This window comes from Colletotrichum destructivum, chromosome 5 (genome assembly GCF_034447905.1).
Source record: "Colletotrichum destructivum chromosome 5, complete sequence".
Lineage (NCBI taxonomy): Eukaryota > Fungi > Ascomycota > Sordariomycetes > Glomerellales > Glomerellaceae > Colletotrichum > Colletotrichum destructivum.
This window is the reverse complement of record NC_085900.1, coordinates 2,295,276-2,314,128: the sequence shown is the minus strand read 5'-3', so window position 1 is coordinate 2,314,128 and position 18,853 is coordinate 2,295,276. Positions and strand designations below refer to the sequence as shown.

The window sequence follows — 18,853 nt, the reverse complement described above, 5'->3', positions numbered from 1 at the left end:
CGTTTGTGTAGCCGCAGGTTTGTGAAGTCGATTGAAAGGAACCGTGATTGGGCCACAAACGAGAGGGGAGAGGACATGTCTCCCAAGTCAACACCGGCCCAGCACCAGATAGATACGCTTACTATAGACAGTAGTCTAGATGTAGTGTAGTGAACAGAGCAGAACACATGAGAGTGAGTGGAGCAAACATCAAGATTGGGTGCGTGCTGCACGCGCACCCTCTAGTCTCCACCGCTACGCTCCATTTGGAAGGGACATCGGAGGACCACTTCAAGGCAAGCGTCGTTGGTGTGTTCCGGAGCCTGCTCCTCCCGTACCAAATGCTCCACGATATCTCATTGGCTGCGCAGTTACGCGTCGGCAGAAAAGAAGAAGAAGAAACAGCTGAAAGGAGGGAATCGAGCCACGAGGGCCCGTGATTGGTCAAACATTTTCTGATTTTTTGTGTCAAAGGGCGTTTCCAATTAGAGCCATGTGACGTCACAGAGCGCAGCGCAGAACGGGCTGACGGCGCATGGCGGGAGCGGGAGGAGATCGGGTTCGCGCGGGCGCTGCACAGTGCACAGTGCACGAACTTCGGAGCACTCTTTTCCAGCCCCAGGAACCGGCTGAGAGGCTCACGAGAGGAGGGAGGCAGCTACTACAACCGACTAACTAGACACAGCAAAACAAAACAAAATTCGGATGGGACTCCGAGAACGAATGGGCCTGGCAAGAGGCGAGCATGGAGCTGGAGGGGCAGCCGAGAAGCACTAACGACGACGGGGAGGATGTGATTTTGCAGCATTGCGACCCCACGTGTGAGGTCGGGATGACGTGTGGGGAAGACACTGCGTCACTGGCAAATGAGCGGGCGTTGCGGCTAGTGAGGCATCTACACTAGGTGGATAGGTAGCGTGCATGCAGTACGTACAAGAGGAGGTACCTAATAGAGGTCCTTGGGGGCTCAAACGGTCACGACGGAGAGTTAAGGATGGTTTCGCTGTGTTTACTCATCATCTCATCAGGAAGCGTCGAAATAGAAAGCAGATGGAAAGAGGCAGGCAGGCAGAGGCGGAAAGAAACCAAGTAAGGCGGCGATCCTTTGAAGCAGATAAGGCAGGAGAGAACTTTACATTCTATTCTGCCTAGGTAGACCTACCATTGCAGGCACCTAGATACCCAGTGTTGGTATCAGGCTGATGTACTCTATACTCGCTCACACAAGAGCGTCAACAGCTGTCAAGGGCCCCCATGGTTGGCGAGCGCGCCGTTGATTCTGTTGTGGGGCAGAACGGCGGCTGCGTTTTCCCTCTGGCTGTACGTCCCGCTTTTTGCCTGCCCCCGTTCCCGTCGCCGGCTGTCCTGCTGCAATTTCCCTCACCTGGCAGCATCACATCGCCAGTTGATCTGTCTGCGACTGTCAGGTTCGTGCCAGGCCATCTTCGGGTTCGAATTCCACCCGATCTCACGCCCGGACACTTCATCCTCAGCTACAGCATATACACATACACGCGCGCTGAGCGACGACTGGGAGGCGATCCGTTCTTCACCGCCTACTTACGCCACGACCTCGAAGCTTTGCGTTTGTAGCTTCGACCCACTCCATCCCGATCCTCATTGTGCCTGACCGGTGTCGTAGGAGGGAAGAGACCGAGGGACGGTGCCCCTTTATGAGAGCGAGGGCTGAGACGCAGCACTGAAAAGGGGATGGATGGCATGGAAGCGCCGATAAACCAGTCTTAATTGTTGTCTCTGTTGCCCGTCGTCGGAAGGAATCCCAAGCTCCTTACCTCGCAACGCTCGTGCTCGAGCCGGCGTCATGATACATATCAAACCTAATATCCGTACATGACAAGTACCTACCTTGAACAGCAGCCACCGTCATCAGCCTGCTTCCCGAGTCCCGAGATGTCCCAACCTTACTCACCTACACAGTAGCTACCCTACCGGCTTGGTCTGTGTCTTTATTCCCTCTCCCTCGCCCGCCTCTTCTTTTTTTCTATTGTTCCTCGCACCCACCCACATCCCCAATTCATCGTCTTGACGGCCAGACCCAGAGTGAGTCCCTTGCACCACATTAAGGGGGGAAGGACAAAGAGGATCGGCACTTGGGCGGCACCACAGAGGCCGACAAGTCGTTTCTAACGAGACCGCCATCATCTGCGCGCACCAAGCCACATTGCGACGTCCGACCTCCAGCCCCCAAAGCTAGCCCCGTCTACGTCCCCGTCTGCGTCCCGCTACGTCCCGCTACGTCCCCCGAGACCTGGTGTCTATCCACCAGTCGTCTTCCTTCCCTCTTCGTCTATTCTTCCAGGCCCTCCTGCCATCTCATGTTTTTGTTTTTCCCTCTCCCTGCACCTCTAGACGCTTTCGTTGTCCGTCCTGCAGCTGCTTTGCATAAGACAAGTCGGGATAGGCCATCTCACGCACCGATAGCCTTTTTCGCTTTTCTGGTTTCCTCTCTCTTTTATGCTCTCTGTGCAGCACCAACTCTAAATTATCACACCGTCGACCCCAATATCGGCCAAGGTCCGATGCGAAATATCCACCCGGTGCAGATTTCCACAACTGCCAACCGCATCCACGATAAACAAAACATCCAGTGCCCTACCTGCTCCCCTCCATCCGACAAGCTTGGTTGGGCCCCACCCGCCAGGTTAAATCAGCTTTGGTCCTGTCGGCCTGGTAAATCAGACTGGGTTGTGTCGCAGCGGGTGCCCATCCCCATCCCCACCCGGCAAAGCAGAATCGCAACTTCCGGCCTCGACTACCCTCGTCCGCTTCATCCACTTTGGGCCACTCTTCCACACGTTAGGCGCCCCAGCTCGCCCGTGACGCTTTTTCTCTCTCTGCCTCTCATCTTGCGCCCCTCCTCCCGCATCTCCTGCTCCTGAATCGCCACCCCCGAGCAAGCATCACTCACCTTGATTTGCGCCTTGTTAGCACGCCCTCCTCGTCCATTCGGCGTTCACCTTCTTCGGCGGGCCCGACTCCAGACTTTAGACCTCAGACTTGTCACTTCCCCTTCAGCGAGGGAATCGCAACAAGGACGTGGCTCGGCCTGGCTGCGACATCTCACCCTCGGACGACCATTGGTTGAGAATGAGAGAAGACACAGAGACTGACAACAAGATCTGCCGTTTCCTTGGCTGAGCGGAGCCCTCGCGCCTTGCACGCCGTCATGCATCCTCCCCCGCTCCTCGGTGTGGGCGTCGTTGATCTGCTCGAGTCCGATCCTCGACCGACCTTCGTCGTGGCGCTTCAAGCTTCGCTCGAGGACCCTGCCCACGCCGAGGTCGTCTACAGCAACCCGGCCCTCGCAAGAAAACCAGCCCTTTCCGACGTCCTCGTGTCTCTCTCGAGCCGCGACCACACGAGGTTCAGGGACTGGATCACCGCCCAGGACGTCAACCCCTCTCACTCCTTTCAGTACAGCCACCATCTCTGGACTCGGAACACCGTGCTCTCCAAATGGGTCGTTGTAAGCTCCAACGACTTCTCGATCTCGTCAGGGCCGCTGAAGAAGACACGTCTTGATGCGTCGAGGGGGAGAGAAACCGGCAGCGGGATCTTGCATCCGCGTATTTCGACTGTCCCATCCATGTCTTCGCCAGAGTTCTTGGAAGAAGATGGTTCGCCTAACCCTCGAATCGTTCGAGCGGCCACCGAGCCGCCCTTGGTCTTGCCAGAGTTCATGCCGGACCAGGAGCCCTTTCTTGACATGGTCGACAGCATCGACTGGAGTGCAACTCCCCTGGGACCCATGGACCGATGGCCATCCCTGCTCCATCAGTCGTACAGCCAAATTTTGTGCAACTCCCAGCCTACGGCCATCTACTGGGGCAGCAAGTTCACCACAGTATACAACGAGGCCTATGGGGAGATGATTGGAGCTCGTCACCCCGACTTGATGGGCCATTCCGTAACCGAGGTGTTCCCCGAGATTGCAGATCAACTCACAGATATGATGAAAAATCCCGGACAGAGCCGGCGGGCTAACAACGAAGAGGTGTTTCGGTTTTTTGTCAAGCAGCGCGACAGTCCGCCCCTGGAGACATACCTGAAATGGTCCATTGTTCCCGTTGTGCAAAATAACGAATGTCTCGGCTTCATCCACCTGATATCAGATACGACGCTATACCACCTGTTCCGCCGACGGATCCAGATGCTGGTGGATATGGGCGAGGAGCTGGGCACCGCCAAAGACGTCAAGTCGTACTGGAGCAAGCTGATCGAAGAGCTTTCGGAATGCGATCCTGCATATGACATACCGCTCGCTATGTTGTACTCGATCGCATGCGATGGTTCATCGGACTCGGGAAGCGAGCCGCGACACGAGTGTAACCATGTTTGTCGCCTGGAGGGCGCCCTTGGGGTTCCGGAAAATCATCCCATCATGCCCGAAACCCTTCGACTTAAAGAAACCGACGCAGGCCTAGCGCCACAGTTCCGAGCCGCCCTGCGCAGTCAGGGACCACTGATAATCAGCACATCAGACGGCAGTCTATCAAAAGAGCTACTGAATGGCTTGCAGTGGCGTGGTTTTGGCGATGCCTGCGAGGCCGCCATCGTCCTGCCCATCCGACCCACGAAGGAGGAGGAGGTTATGGGGCTCCTGGTGTTGGGCCTCAATCCTCGACGGCCTTATGACGATGCCTACACTCTCTACATCCAACTCCTTGCACAGAAGCTGGCAACATCGCTGGCATGCACGGTCTTACTGGAAGAAGAAAGGCGCCGGGGAAGAAATGCAGCTGAACAAGCTGCCTACGACCAGGCCATGCTGAAGGAAAAGCTTGCATATCAGACGAAGGAAGCAACGGAGTACACACGGCTGTTCCAGTCAGTTTCCGACTTCATACCTAACGGTTTCTCGATTGGTGATCACCAGGGAAACATTACCTTTGCCAACAGCCTTTGGTACCGTATAACAGGATATCCTGATGCCAGCGCTAAGGACAGGGGCTCTTTCTCTTGCGTGTTGGAGGCAGATCGAGAGAAGATCCGTGAGGCGTACAAAGAGCTGCGGACAAAGGATGAGGTTGAGTTCGAGTTCCGTGTGCGAGGGACTGAACATACCAATAACATGTTAGCACGGAGATCCCCCTTCAAAGCCGACTTGTATGGCGACCTGGACGATGACTTGGAGCGACATGTCATGGCGCAGGCCAGGGCAGAACGAGCAACAGATGGGACCATCATTCGAACTTTTACTTGCCTTACTGATATCACCGCCCACAAGCGGACTGCCGACGAAGCCACTCGAAGAGCCCAACAAGCGGAGAATCTGAAGAGAATGGCCGAGCTTGCCACTGTCGGGATGTTTGATATGGATACCGGAGGACGCCTTCTCGGCGCAAACAACGTCTTTTTCGAATTGTGTGGGATAAACAAGGTGGACCCAATGCAGCACGAGGTGCGGCCGTGGGAGCTCTCGGTGGTCCAGGACGACCTTCCGAATTTGAGTGAGAGCGTGACCCGGCTGGTGTCGGAGAAGAAGCCTCAGACGGCCGAGATTCGTCTCAAGACCACATGGACGGCCGAAGACGCTGGAGGGAACCAGATCACAGCGCCGAGATGGGTGAACGCGACGCTGATGCCGGTCTGCAACTCGGACGGCATCGTCCAATCGTTCACTGGCTGTGTCAGCGACGTCTCGTTACAGAAATGGCAACTCGAACTGGAGACACAACGGACCGAAGAAGCGATCGACTCGAAGCGGCAACAGGACAACTTCATCGACATGACGTCTCACGAGATGCGCAATCCGCTCAGCGCCATTGTCCATTGCTCCGATGCCATAATTGCCTCTCTCGCGAGATGCGAGGAGCTCGTCAATCAGCCACCCGGTCCGAAGGTCCCCACAGCAACCGAGGAGAACGGCGACAGACATTTCGACGTGAAGCAGCTCCTCTCGGATAGCATCGAGAACGCCGAGACCATTGTTGCTTGTGCTCAACACCAGAAAAGGATCGTGGACGACATTCTGACCATGTCCAAGCTGGACTCGAAGCTCCTGGCCGTCACTCCCTGTACGGTCAACCCGGTGCAAATTGGGGAAGAAGCCATAAAGATGTTCGATGTGGAGGCACGCCGCGTCGACATTGATCTGAAGATGACTGTCGACAAGTCATACAAGGAACTTGGGCACGTCTATCTCGACCTCGACCCGTCTCGCGTCAAGCAGGTGCTCATCAACCTGCTCACAAACGCGCTCAAATTCACAAAATCGGGATCCATCAGAAACGTCTCGGTCTGCATGAAGGCGTCCCGGGAACGGCCGACGGACGAAACGTCTCCGGTAACGTTCATCCCCCGATCCTGCAAGGAGGAGTCGGAGTATGAGCAGCCTGCCCTCGACAGCCGCACAGATCCGGTATACATCATGTTCGAGGTCAAGGACACTGGCCAGGGTCTGTCCGAAGACGAGAAGTCCAACCTCTTCAATCGGTTCGTACAGGCGAGCTCGCGGACCCATGTCAAGTACGGCGGCTCGGGGCTCGGGCTATTCATCTCGCGGCGGTTGACGGAGCTGCAAAAGGGAGCCATCGGCGTGGCCAGCTTGCCAGGAGTGGGATCCACATTCGCCTTCTTCATCGAGGCATACTTGCCGACGGAAGCGTCACGGAGGGAAGCCGAGTCTGCGGCCGCGGCCGTAAGGATGACGACTCTGGCCACAGCGGCCAACACCCCACTCAGCGTCCCCCGTGCCAGGCCCCCCACGAATGAGCAAAGGACACCTAGCTCGCGGCCGAAGCTCAAGAGCCACCACAGCCGACTTGATGGCATCCTGGTCGTGGAGGACAACCTAATTAACCAGCAAATCACTCGCCGAGGCCTCCAGGATAGGGGGTACACCGTCGACGTGGCCAATCACGGAATCGAGGCCCTGGAGAGACTCATGCAGTCCATGGCTTTGCAACGCCACGAGGAGCAGGAGTACTTTACCCACAGCACGTCGAATTCTCGGGGGCCACCCGTGTGTATCAACATGATACTCATGGACATTGAAATGCCGGTACAGGACGGTCTGACTTGCACACGGCGGATCCGAGAACTGGAGCGCGAGGGGAGGGTGTTTTGTGGCAGCGGCGGAAGAATTCCCATCATCGCCGTCAGCGCCAACGCGAGGCCAGAGCAGATGCAAGACGCTAAGAACGCGGGGTGCGACGACGTGCTTGTCAAGCCCTATCGGATGCCGGAGCTCATCGAGAAGATGCAAGTGGTGGTCCGGCGGATGGGAGGTCTCCTACTCGGCTCGCCTGTGCTGTAAGAACGGAGAGGGTACCGAGCAGGTGACAGAGGGGGAGATGGGATCGGTCACATGGGCCACATGTGCCACCAAGGGTTTGGTGATGGTGCAGAGATAGGCGCACAACGGCGTTTAGGAAAAGAGAGTCGCAGCAGGACTGGGCTCGGGGGCTGCTTCAGGGCACTGGCTCGGCTACACATGTTGATGTCACGGAACGGTTGCCCGTGGGGCAGGAAAAACAAAGATACCAGACCTGGCGTGGCTGCTGGCCAACAGGAAGACCCCCATAGGTTGGATGGTACACGCAGGAGACGCTTGGCGTTGGATGACGGAAAGCGGTGAGGGTCGACCACGGCTCTCTAAGGCCAGTATAGGTGAGAGGGAGATAATATCACATAGAAGGGCGGATCCTGACCATTTCGGTGGTAGATGGAGACGCTGGTCGGTCACTGTGGTGTGGATATTGAACAACGAACGTGGATGAAGGGACGGAACAATACCAGACGGCCTAATCCTATGCTATGCGTGCCTCGAGGCCCCGTGCTTGTTGTGGTGCTTGAGGGTGATGTGGCTGGATCTTTTGACTGTCTTGTCTTCCTGCGAGTGCTATAAGCCACCAGGCTCGGCCGAGGCTATCCAGGGGAGTGGGTGTGTTTGTGTGTGGTCTGGCGTGCTTGTTGGATATTGTGGTTGACTCTTGGCGTTACAAGCCGTGCTGCTTTTCTAAGGCTTGTTTCGTCGAGCGTTTACCCGTCGCAAAAGAGGGTGGTGAAAGCGTATTGACTCTAGGGTCTGGCGAGGGCGAAGGAGGAGGGGAGGAGGAGGGATTGCTGGCAAGTCCACCAGGTGAGGTTGTACACAAGAGCTGGACTCCCAGGGATCTAGACGAAAGAAGAGTGTGAGGTGAGACGGAGAAATTCGTGATTGGTTGGATTTTTCTTGGAGGAGATGGGCGGACGAGTGGATGGGTGGATGGGTGAAGGAGGGGTGAATGAGTGGGAGGGGGGCATATGCAGGGGGGGTGAGTTTGCGTTTTGGTGGATGGGGAGGCTTTTCGAAGGCCACACACGGCCCCACCGTGGGCGCCGCGGGGCTGGCAGCGGGGGGGAGGGCAGGGCCGATGGTCTTTTGTCGTCCGGCGACATTTGAAAGACAATTGCTGAGGCGGCCTTTCGGGCATGGGGCGATCTTCCAGAGGGAGGGGCAGCTGGAACAATGGTAACGGGGGGTTTTTCCACCCACCCTCTCTCTTCCTTTTCTTCCAATAGATAGATAGCTGGGTAAAAATGGCGTAAGTAGAAGGAAAGCACGACGGGCGGGCCGACTCGGGCGTTGCTTTGGGGAAGGGGGGAGGGATGCTGTGTTGTGTTCTGGCGTGTTCAGGCGAGGAAGAGGACGCTTGAGGTGGGACATGGTTAGTTAGCATGTGAGATGGTCGTTTCGACGTGCCAAAGGCACGCGAGGACAGCGGTTCTCGAGGCGATTTCGAGGGACTGGCGAGCCCTGCGTAGCGGCTTTTTCTCCCTTCTCCATTGAATGCACCCGAGCGTGTTAGCCGGGCCAACTAGCTAGCTACCTACCCTAATAGGCTTTGAATGACACGGAATACGACGGGCGCCTGGCGAGGGTATTCCGGAGGGTATAGGAAGCTTGTTTTTCGGGGGTCCGTCGGCCTGGCGCTTGCTGTCTCTCAAAGTCGCCGTGTGCGGGGCAAACAGAGGTGGGACGACGACGGGTTCCGGTCCCCCAAATCGTCCCACCCCCCGAAACAATGGAAGAAGCCAAAGAGGCGTTGTGTAAGTCCGCGGTTATGTGTGCAAGACGCCCTCGTCGAGGAAAGTCGTGAAGACACGCGCCGCAAGTGCCATTGGAGGTGGAGTCAGTCGTGCCGTCCCTCCCCCCCCCCCTCCTCCTCCCCCCTTTTCCCCCACCGTCGCTGTGTGACTTCTACGTGAGGTCGGGCGGGGATACTCTGTATTGGCATCAGGAGCTCAGGTACCTCGCCAAGGTTCTCTTGCATCGAAACCAAACAAACGCACGCACACACGCCACACAACCCCCCTTAGAGTGCAGTAGCAGCAGCAGCAGCAACAGCAGCCGGACGGAAAGCTCAGGAGCTCCCACCTCGCACGACCCCCGTCTTCAACCGATCGCCGCAAGGCGATTAGAACGGAGCAGGTAACGAACGAGCTAGCTGCCTTGCACAAACTGACTAGGTACTCACCACGCCCTCCCCCCCCTCGAGGAACCCGAGATATAAACTCTCCGCTAGCCTCCCTATGCCCCCCGTCGTTCCCTTCTCTTCTGCCTGCTCCCCTTTTTCTCGATTGTCATTCCTCCACGAGCAATACTTGTACCCCCCACAGACTCTTCCCACGCTGCTACCGTCTCTCGGCTTTTGGCCCCCAAACGTGTCCTCCACAGTCCGGCCCTGAAGCACCACTATCACCGTCGCACGCGCTCTTCCGAACGACGGTCTCTTTCTACCACGACACGGAATTTAGATCGCAAGGAAAGAAGAAAAGTGAGGAAGCGGGAACAAAACACACACGCGCGCGCACACGGACACGGACACACACACACAAAACACAAAACACAGACGTGCCGACTGAAGAAAACCCAAAATGGCGGGCCGGATCCATCGCGTCACCATGTTCAAGATTGCCGACGAGGGGCAGAGACAAAGCCTGATTGAGCAGTACAAGATCTTGGGGGAAAACCAGAAGAAGGTAGGTAAAAAGGGACAGCTCCGTGCTGGGGACTCGTCGTCGTCTTGTTCATTCTGCCCCTTTTTTTTCTCTCATTTTCACCTGCCGGCGCCCGATTCTGGGCACCCCATTCATCGGCCCCGGGACATCGGGACTCGGCCCCACCACCCTCATCCGTCACCTCCCCGAATAACACCTCCCCCAAACTGTCACACAATGCATATCAATATCCGCCACATCGATGTCCTCGCCGCATCCCCCCAGCACCGCCGGTCCATTCCACGGGGGAAGAGAGAAACACGGAGGGAAGCTGACCACGCTCGCAGGACGGGAAGCCGTACATCCTCTCCATGGTCGTCGGCCCCGCCATCGACGACCCGCGCAGCCAGGGCTACACCGTCGTCTGCAAGACCGAGTTCGCCTCGCTCGACGACATGCGATACTACGACGACGAGTGCGCCGCTCATGGCGCCATCAAGGTCTTTGTCAAGGAGAACGTCAACGTCACCGGCATTATGTCCGTCTACTTTGAGCCTCAGGCCGTGGCCCAGCTGTGAGACGGTCAATCATGTAATGGGAGAGAGAGAGAGGGAGAGAGAGATAGAGATATATAGAGGGATGGCCTTTTGATGAAGCGTTTGGGAATGGGCAAATGGGACCATGGTACGGGGGGCTGTTTACGGCAACGGTTTTCCCTCGTTCCCTTTGGGGGTCTCGGCTTTTCTCCCTTTCTTCTTTTCTCCTCGGGGTGGAAGAAAATCAATTGTCAAATACACTCCTTGATCAATTGTCAAATAAACTCCTTGTTGCCGGTTATGGACAGGTATCAAGCTACTTTGCGTACACGGAAACCCAACCCCCCCTACTTTGAAACCAAGAAAAACGATCGTCAATCCGGCCCTTCTTGTCATTGCAGGCGTTCTTTTTTTTTTCTCTTTTTTTTTATACCGCCCGCCTCGTTTTCGGACGTGCAAACACGGAGAGAACGTTGGGGGAGGGGGGAAATACAACAGGTACGGATCGAAAAGAAAGAAGTGAAGAGATTCCCTCCCGAGTGATCCAACGCACACGTATCACGAAGCGGCAGCGACGGCCGGTGCCGCGGCCGGCGCCGCGGCGGGAGTGGTCGCGGGAGCAGCTACGGCAGCAGCTGCGGCGGCGGCGGCAGGGGCCTGGGCCGTCCTCCCCTCGAGGTGATTCTTCAGGCCGTCCATCCAGGCGGCGAAGCCGGTCTCCAGCTGGCTGACCATGGTGAAGCGCAGGACCTGGGCGAAGGGCCCGTAGAAGGTCTCCCAGCAGCGGTACTCGGTTCCGGTGCCGTCCTCGGTCTCGAGGAACTCCTGGACGCGCTCGGACTTGAGGACGAAGGGCGGCACGAGGCCGCCCGTCTTCCAGCAGACGCGGTAGCTCTTGCGGCCGCGGTGGGTCTCGCCGTTGGCGTCGGCGTCGGCACGGGTGAACTCTTCGAGCTTGGTGACGACGAGGGCTTGGTTGATCGTCGTCTTGGCCGGGTCGAGCGTCATGTGGACCTCGAAGGTGACGTGGGTGCCCTCGAGCAGGAGCTCGCCCGGCTGGAGCTTGGCGATGGAGGGCTCGCCCGAGAGCATGGGCGGCACGGCGAGGCCCGAGGGGCGGGAGACGGTGGCGCGCGGGACGAAGGTGTTCCAGGTTGGGTAGGTGGCCGGGTTGAGGACGGTGGCGAGGACGGTAGTGGGCTTGGCGGCGATGGGCGTCGCGCAGGCGATGGTCAGGACGGCGCCGAGGTCTCCGTGGGACGGGGTCGCCAGCGGCGGTGAGACGGGAGTGGGCGTGAGCGAGGTGGGGATGGAGTCAGCGCCCTTGTCGAGGGCCTTGGGGGACTTGGGCTTGAGCTGGTCGGGGATCTGCTTGATGGAGTCGGGGATCTGGATTCTCTGGCGTATGGACTCCATGGTTGTTTCCTTGCTTGCTTGCTTGTTTGTTTGATTGATTGTTTGTCTGTGCGGATGACGATTATGGAGCGTTGGGTATGTGAATGGATAAATAAAAGGGGCGGTACGGGTATTGGGTATCGGGTATCTGGTATTGGGTATCTCTGGGTATAACGGTTGATGGGGAGGTGGATGGGGATGGACGGTTGATGTGAAGGACGGAAGAAGATGAGAGGGAAGGGTATATGAGGGGAAAAGCTTGGGTAGAAAAAGTGTACGTGCGTAGGTAGCGTGAAGTAAGGCGGTCGAAGGAAGGGGAAAACAGAAACGGGGGCGACTCAGGTTAATTGTATCAAATGGGCGGGATTGGGCTTTAGACTTCCTGGTCTCGTGAGGAGATGCGCGTCATGGGATGAGGGTTGAAGGGGTTGAGGGGTGCAGCGAGCCTGGCCCAAGCGATGCTTGCTGTGCGTGCGACAGAGGCATAGAGCGAGGTGAGGATGAAGAGGGCAAGGCGAACGAATGGAGACGTAACTAAGTGAGTGAGTGGTGGAAAGGAGAGGGAGGGGAGGGGGGAGAAGAGGCCCCGGATCTGTGACGGTGATGATGTTCTCCGAAGGAGGTTCCAGGCCAACCGCGCTCAGCCCCTCTCCGAATAAGTCCGGGGGACCTGGGCGGGAGTAAATGGCCCCACTGGCAAGGCAGGGATCGCAAGTTTCGGCGATTGACAACGGAGCGGAGACCGGGTCAAGGCCCGGGACCCTCACCCAAAGAACGTGGTTGGCGTGAATTGGTTAGCTGTGGATGAGGCTAGGTATGAAAACGGGTTGACATTTGAAATTAGGTCCGAACTGAGGACCGAACCGCGCCGTCGCTTTGCAATGTACAATGATTTCTCTGGGTTTTGCCTCGTCGACGCACGCAAGGTTGTCCTGGTGCCGAGTCCCCCCTCCCCGGGCGGAATGCTAACAACAACAGCGCGGCAAGCGCACCTACATAGACGAGCGCGGTTGTTCAGGTACTAACAAATACCATCGGAAAAAGGATCGTAGGCGAACCATCATTCAAACGAATAATTCCCCGCCTCGATCTTCTCTTCCCGCCCGCGAGGCAATTAGGTTTCTGGTTAGGGGTTGAGGCGGTCATGGCTCGAAATGTTGTCCCCAATCGACAAACTCAATCCTCTTCATCGACCCCTCGTCTTCGGGTTGTCCAAGGCACTGCTTTCCAAGCTTAGGGCCGAGGATTCTCATCGTGGAACAAGGTAGGGAGTCGAATGTCTCTGCGGTCGGTGCCTTTGAGGACCGTCATCATCGGTGTCGCGGTTCTCCTCCCCTCTGCAAGAATAAATAGCCCTCCTGCCATGGAGATAAACCAGAAGGGGGGGGGATTGCGGATTCGTCCAAGTAACCACATGGCTCGGTTATACTATCGGGAAGTTTCACAAGGCTTCGGACGGGAGCCAGTGCCAATGACGGGCTGTGTCCGCCTGGGTACCTGCAGGAAGCGCCTTGTTCGGATCAAGCGCTCTCAATTCCATGAATGAAATTGATTATACAAGAGTAAGATCCAGCCTCTCGTGGGCCATTTCTTCTAGGCCAATGTGCGTCCCTGTCATGGCTTTTTTTGGGAGAGCGGCTTCACCGAGGGACGAGTGTTGTTTGGTTGGCTTCATGTAATAGAAAACAAACTGCGTTATTCCCATGGCCTCCTGCGCCATCTCCTTGGTATACATGGTATTCATAAAGAACATTGAAGGTAATGATTATACACGCCCTGTTGTCATAAAAGACGCCGTCGCTTTGCGTAAATTGAATTTCAGAATCGAGAATCCAGATGCCAGCAATGCAATCAGATGTGGGAGTTGTCTTCGCTCACCGCCCTCGACGGCCTCCCTGCTGCTCCGGAGCCCAGGTCTTGCAGAAGTCTCTTCAAGCTCTCGACAAGAGGCGGCAGCGGCTCCGAGACAACAGGGAAATTATTCCGCAGGATGTCCCTCGCAACGGACAACACCACGTTCGGATTAGATAGCGACTCTACGCCGTCGGCGGGGTCCCCGTTGAGCGTTAGCCCAGGCACGCCGCGATTCAGCTGCAGGAAAGCCCTCGTCTCGCGGTTTTCTTCCGAGTCCATGAGAATATATTCCGGATTGGGCTTGCGGCCCGTGCCGTTGCCCATCTCCTGGTCTGAGCTTTGCCTGGATAAAGAGCACGACAGCAGGCCATATGCCCAAAGGGTGAGACACGCAAAATAAACTGCGATGGCATTGAACTCGCGAAGGGAGACGGGCGGAAGTTGTCGCGCGTGATGGAAGATCTGGCCAGCATGCCAGATGGCGTAGCGGGCTTCGGATGTCGTCACCCAGCTCTCTTCCAGACGGCCAAAAGTCCTACGAGCCTCGTCCTCTCCTGCCTTACCCGCAAACGTTTGGAGGACATCGGGAGAAACATGAAGGAGCATCATGAGCACCTCCGACATGACTGCAAGCTGAGCTGTTGGCCGTTTAGAAGTGAGGATCATGGTCGAAAATTCGTTGAGGTCGCGATACAGCTCTTGATACTGTGTCTTGAGCCAGAGGCAGTGCGTCGTGTTTCTCTTGCTCGAGATCCCGTCCGCGTAGAACTTGATGCCCTCGCGGTATGCCGATATCTGGCCCCAGTATCCATGTAGTAAAGCCATGTAGCAAAGTTCCGTGTCGACCAACTGCCCGAAATCATCTAGGATTTCGGTGCAATGCATTATTTCCGACACCCGAGGGATAGGGCTATCTGGTGCAGCATTGGTTTTGGCCAAGTACAGGTTTCTCCATTGCTCCGCAGACCGGGCTCGCCACAAATCTCGGGAGGCTGGAAGACCGAAGTTGAGCTCGGTATATGACATCAGCGGATTCTTGCAAAACCCGATGGATGACTGTATGTCGTGAAAGAACATGTGCAACACAAGCCGCTTATAGGACTCGCGTTTGGCAAATTTGCGCCACTTTGAATCCAGCACGTCGGGAGGGTCGGCGAGCGTCGGAATGATTGCTGACGAGTCTGGCGGGGCCGAGAAGTTACCAGCGCGTCTGAGCATGGTCATGATAGGTTGCAAGAAGCTTTCCGCTATCTCCATCTTTCTCTTGAATCCGCTCCAGATGCCTATGTCCAGGCTGAGCATGTAGCCCTGGAGTGCGCCGAGATCTCGGGTGGAGGAATTCGAACTCTCGAACTGTGGTATGTCAGCAACGGTCTGTCAGCATGACAGCCTGGCCTTGCCCCTGACGGATGCTATACACGTCCAGGATCACGTACCAAATCTGCTAGTCCGAGCCGCAGGACTTCATGGAGCGAGAATCCAAATTGCCAAACCGCTGGGATGGATATATAAGTCGCACCACTCGATAGTATACCGGCGAGCAGCTCAGGTATCGCCTCTGCGGCGTCAAAGGTCGCTAGGTGAATCCAGCTATCGCTCTGATGCTCATCATGAATGAAATGAGCCTGGACGAGATGATTCAGGAGATCCAGTGTCGGGAAGGATGGGGTGCGAGTACGATTGCCCTTCTGCACTGTGCTAGCCACCACCATGGCCAAGAGACTGTCTCTCGACGAGGACGTCATTTTGAGCTTGGTCCCCGGGGTGCTGATAAGTTTATAGAAAGCGGGAGAGTTCGCAAAGGTACCATCGTCCAGGACAAGCCGTTCTTTGTCTTGAGGGGTTGCGTAATGAAGCGCGTAGTCCTTCGGGCCTGGCTCCCACAGCCAGGGCGACCGTTTAAAGGCGGCGTGCGCCTTTGAAGCGTTGCGCGCGTTCGACTTTGACCGGCTGGTTGTAGTAGACTCAGGAGATTGGTTGATCTCGGGCTGCGGAATGGTTATAGCGTCAAAGTTCAGATCCCACGAGGAAAAGTCCATGTCCTGAAAGTAGTTGTGTACCGGGTTGAAATTGACCATGTCGTCCATCACCATGTCGATGACGGGGCCCGCAAACCCATCGTCCATGAAAGATGCTGTGTCTATTTCGTGGGCCATGTCGGTATTCGGAGGCACGAGCGACATTTTGGAGCCGCCATACGCCGAGCCGGGATCCATGCCACCGTTCGTGTCAAGACTCTGATGCATCGTGGAAGTTTCAGACGGCGTTGAAATACCGTCTGTTGATGACCGATGCGGATGTGTGCGCTTGGAAGCAACTTCGCATGGCAGGTTCTTGGAGCGACAGCGAGAGCACGGCTTGGCGTCCTATGTGGGCATCAGTGTCGTGGCCAGGGTACAACGTGGTTGGGCCAATGTTTACCTCGCATTTTGACTTGGAAGCGGCGCAGTTCAGACAGGCCTCGGCGGCTCGATCGCTTCTGCGTATGAATGTTCTGCCCTTGTCCGCGTTGTCTCGGTCGTGGGTTGTCTCATGACGGGTGAGGAGGTCGGCGCGGTTGAATCGCTTGGGGCATCGGGAGCACTGGTAGGGGCGGGCGTTCTCATGGGATCGTAGATGGCGCGTCAGATGATCGGCTCGCTCGTAGACTCTTTTGCATATATGGCAGACGTGTATCGAGGAGGGCGATGTGTCAGATGTGCTTAGTTTGCGCTTCCCGAGCTGCTGAGGTGGATGTTGGGCCGGCTCTTTCGGTACTTCGGGCGGGGAGTAGAGGGAGTTGAGCATGTCGGAGCCAGCGGCATCGCAAAGGATGTCGATACCGTTCATGGTATATACGGCGGCAGGGGGGCGGCGGACTGGAGGAGGATGGAAGATGGGGCCGCGACGTGTGTTACTACTGAGTTGGAAATGGTGATGGCTGCAGAACCTCTTCGGCGCAAGTCTTGCGACGGCGGCGGCTCAGGGAGTTGGGCGCCGGGAAGTGGCGGGGGGAAGTTCAGGACGGCAACAAGGTGGACCGGATGAGCTCTCAAACTCTGGGGGACGGGCTACGGGTGGACAGGCACTGTCATTGGGCTTTGAAGAAGGGTGGAGAGGGGTTGATTCGACAGGTACCCGTACCGTCACATAGAACTTTGTATGGAGAGATACTTTGGGCGCTCAATTATCCCGAGTACCTAGGTTGACAGGTACCCATGTGCGGGGTTCAAGGCCCCAAACTAAGGACCCCAACTGGGAACCAGAGCCGTTGGATTTCCGCTGGCCTGCCGGTTGCGCTGAGACGAGTGAGGTTGATTGATGCTCGATGCACGTGCACGTGTCTATCTAGTGTAGACTCTGTGTACGTCAAGACTTCACACAACCACACAACCAACTAACAATCCCCTTGGAGTTGTAGGCCTCAAGTTGTAGGCCTCAAGTTGTAGGCCTCAAGTTGCTCAGCAATGTCGGCTGTTGTGGAGACTGCAAGTCACCTTGCTGCATACGAAGCGGTTGAAACAAGGAAAAAGGAAAGTGACGAGGGAAAAAGCACAAGACAATGAAGAAAACATCATGCCATAGCCCCACGATTCGCAATGTTTGATGCGTTGGCAGTAATCGAAGAGTAATGGCGGTCGAGGCTCTCTGAAGTGACAGATGAGATTTCTGACGGGGACTTGAGACATGTTGTGGGCTGCTTGCTTGCAAGAGCATCGGTTGCAGCATCTAGCATGGAGATGAACAGGGCTGAAGCGGCGATGACTTTCAAAAAGCAAGGTGAGACGACTGAGTAAATAGACGCCACGACTCAAGAGTCAACTCAACCACCGTGGTGGGTGGATATTATTAGTTACTTTTCTGAGTCTACTCTACCCAGGTCTCAATGATGAGTGCCGTCCACGCCCCCATGAATAGGTCATTGTCAACAATAAGACTCGAGTGTTAGCCTCAAGAGCTAGACTGTTCGGACTCCACTTCTATCACCAAGGTGATGAAGAAATACATGCGCTCTTGGGCAGGGTCGGGGATTCGACTGTTGGGTTCACGAGTTGTCTTGAAACTTGACTTGAGAATGTTGCTCGTGAGGTACCTTCGGGGGAGCTAAGGGGTGTCCCACGAGGGAAGGGGCCCGAATAACATGTCGGCCCCCAAGTCGGAGATCGAACGAACGTGTCTCAACTCAGACGCGGCTTCATGGATGCATGTCTGCGATGAATGGTTCACAGACTCAGTCAGACCTGTCTAGGATGGGGAGGAACACCCTGAGGAACAAGCGGACCTATCTCGGCACCTTGCTTGCTAGGGGCCTACCTACCTAGTTAAGGGCCTACCTACCTAGTTAAGGGCCTACTACCTAGGTAGATCTCTGGGAGCACCTGATGAAGGATGATGGAAAGTGCTGCCAACTTGGGCTAGATGGGCCACAGAAGTGGTCAAATCTCAACTTCTGCGCATGGCCGCGTCAATCAAACTTTGCTTTTTTCTTTCCTTTTTCTTCCACCTTTCCTCTCCGCTGTTTCTTCTGCTAGGCTCCCACACGTCCGCGTCGTCCACCTCCCTCCGAAACCAACGGTGAGCAGGCCAAGCTTCATCATTCTTCACATCAATGTGCTGCTCGCTGCACTTGGTCCACACATCGCCAACGTGGTGTTTGCGGATGCCATCGGCCTCCTGATGGCCCTGGCAAGTCACCAAATCGACTCCATTCGCGCAACAGGGCGTATCCGGCTGGCACAAAGAACAAGCTCACCGGATCGTTGTTGCCGTACTCCCCATCCTGCAACGTATTCCCTGGCGAGCAGACCTGGGCTGCCCGTGTCATCATTTGTGACAGCTCGCATGTCTTACGACGCGAGACGAGAAAGCCCACACGGCCCTCTTCTGCCTGCTTTTTGTCGACCACGGCTCGCACACAGCCGCTCACCACCGCCCCTCGGAACGCAACTCAGATCGGTCAGCCAGTTGGCCAGCTGAGAAGTCTTGCACGTAAATTCCGGGCCACAGCTGTGACGCTCTCAACTGGCCTTAGCATCTCCCGCCATATGAGTGGCTTTTCCACGCACCCTGTAGACCGTTTGGTGAAACGAGCCAGATCCAGCTCCCAGCTCCAGCTGTATGCGCCAGTGGAACCGTGGAGTTGGGATCGATTGGGTTGCTCGTGT

At 56.4% G+C, this 18,853-nt stretch overlaps 4 protein-coding genes across 4 annotated transcripts; 2 read left to right on the top strand and 2 right to left on the bottom strand.

Annotated features, from left to right (window-relative positions):
• The first annotated feature begins 1,383 nt into the window (after positions 1 to 1,383).
• CDEST_08266 (Putative PAS domain, signal transduction response regulator, receiver domain, CheY-like superfamily) lies at positions 1,384 to 7,259 on the top strand. Its single transcript, XM_062924425.1, has one exon. It carries the CDS (start codon positions 3,167 to 3,169, stop codon positions 7,256 to 7,258), a length of 4,092 nt encoding a protein of 1,363 aa, XP_062780476.1. The 5' UTR covers positions 1,384 to 3,166; the 3' UTR covers position 7,259.
• Positions 7,260 to 9,551: 2,292 nt separating this feature from the next.
• Positions 9,552 to 10,908, top strand: CDEST_08265 (Putative stress responsive alpha-beta barrel). The gene is made up of 2 exons (XM_062924424.1): positions 9,552 to 9,966; positions 10,272 to 10,908. Exons 1-2 carry the CDS (start codon positions 9,862 to 9,864, stop codon positions 10,500 to 10,502), a joined length of 336 nt encoding a protein of 111 aa, XP_062780475.1. The 5' UTR covers positions 9,552 to 9,861; the 3' UTR covers positions 10,503 to 10,908.
• Position 10,909: 1 nt separating this feature from the next.
• On the bottom strand, positions 10,910 to 12,462 carry CDEST_08264 (Putative START-like domain superfamily protein). Its single transcript, XM_062924423.1, has one exon. The coding sequence runs from the start codon at positions 11,874 to 11,876 to the stop codon at positions 11,019 to 11,021; it is 858 nt and encodes a 285-aa protein (XP_062780474.1). The 5' UTR covers positions 11,877 to 12,462; the 3' UTR covers positions 10,910 to 11,018.
• A 1,035-nt stretch (positions 12,463 to 13,497) lies between these two features.
• Positions 13,498 to 16,684, bottom strand: CDEST_08263 (uncharacterized protein). Its single transcript, XM_062924422.1, has 3 exons — positions 16,131 to 16,684; positions 15,146 to 16,075; positions 13,498 to 15,062 (listed from the first exon to the last, which is right to left on the bottom strand). The coding sequence occupies exons 1-3, from the start codon at positions 16,536 to 16,538 to the stop codon at positions 13,707 to 13,709; spliced, it is 2,694 nt and encodes an 897-aa protein (XP_062780473.1). The 5' UTR covers positions 16,539 to 16,684; the 3' UTR covers positions 13,498 to 13,706.
• Positions 16,685 to 18,853: the final 2,169 nt, after the last annotated feature.

Excerpts from the sequence above, each read along its gene's own strand:
- CDEST_08266 (XM_062924425.1), top strand. The coding sequence starts at position 3,167 with ATGCATCCTCCCCCGCTCCTCGGTGTGGGCGTCGTTGATCTGCTCGAG.
- CDEST_08265 (XM_062924424.1), top strand. The coding sequence starts at position 9,862 with ATGGCGGGCCGGATCCATCGCGTCACCATGTTCAAGATTGCCGACGAG. Across the intron at positions 9,967-10,271 it reads TGGGGGAAAACCAGAAGAAG|GACGGGAAGCCGTACATCCT; the intron begins GTAGGTAAAAAG and ends CCACGCTCGCAG.
- CDEST_08264 (XM_062924423.1), bottom strand. The coding sequence starts at position 11,876 with ATGGAGTCCATACGCCAGAGAATCCAGATCCCCGACTCCATCAAGCAG.
- CDEST_08263 (XM_062924422.1), bottom strand. The coding sequence starts at position 16,538 with ATGAACGGTATCGACATCCTTTGCGATGCCGCTGGCTCCGACATGCTC. Across the intron at positions 16,076-16,130 it reads CTTCCAAGTCAAAATGCGAG|GACGCCAAGCCGTGCTCTCG; the intron begins GTAAACATTGGC and ends ATGCCCACATAG. Across the intron at positions 15,063-15,145 it reads GGCTCGGACTAGCAGATTTG|TTCGAGAGTTCGAATTCCTC; the intron begins GTACGTGATCCT and ends GACATACCACAG.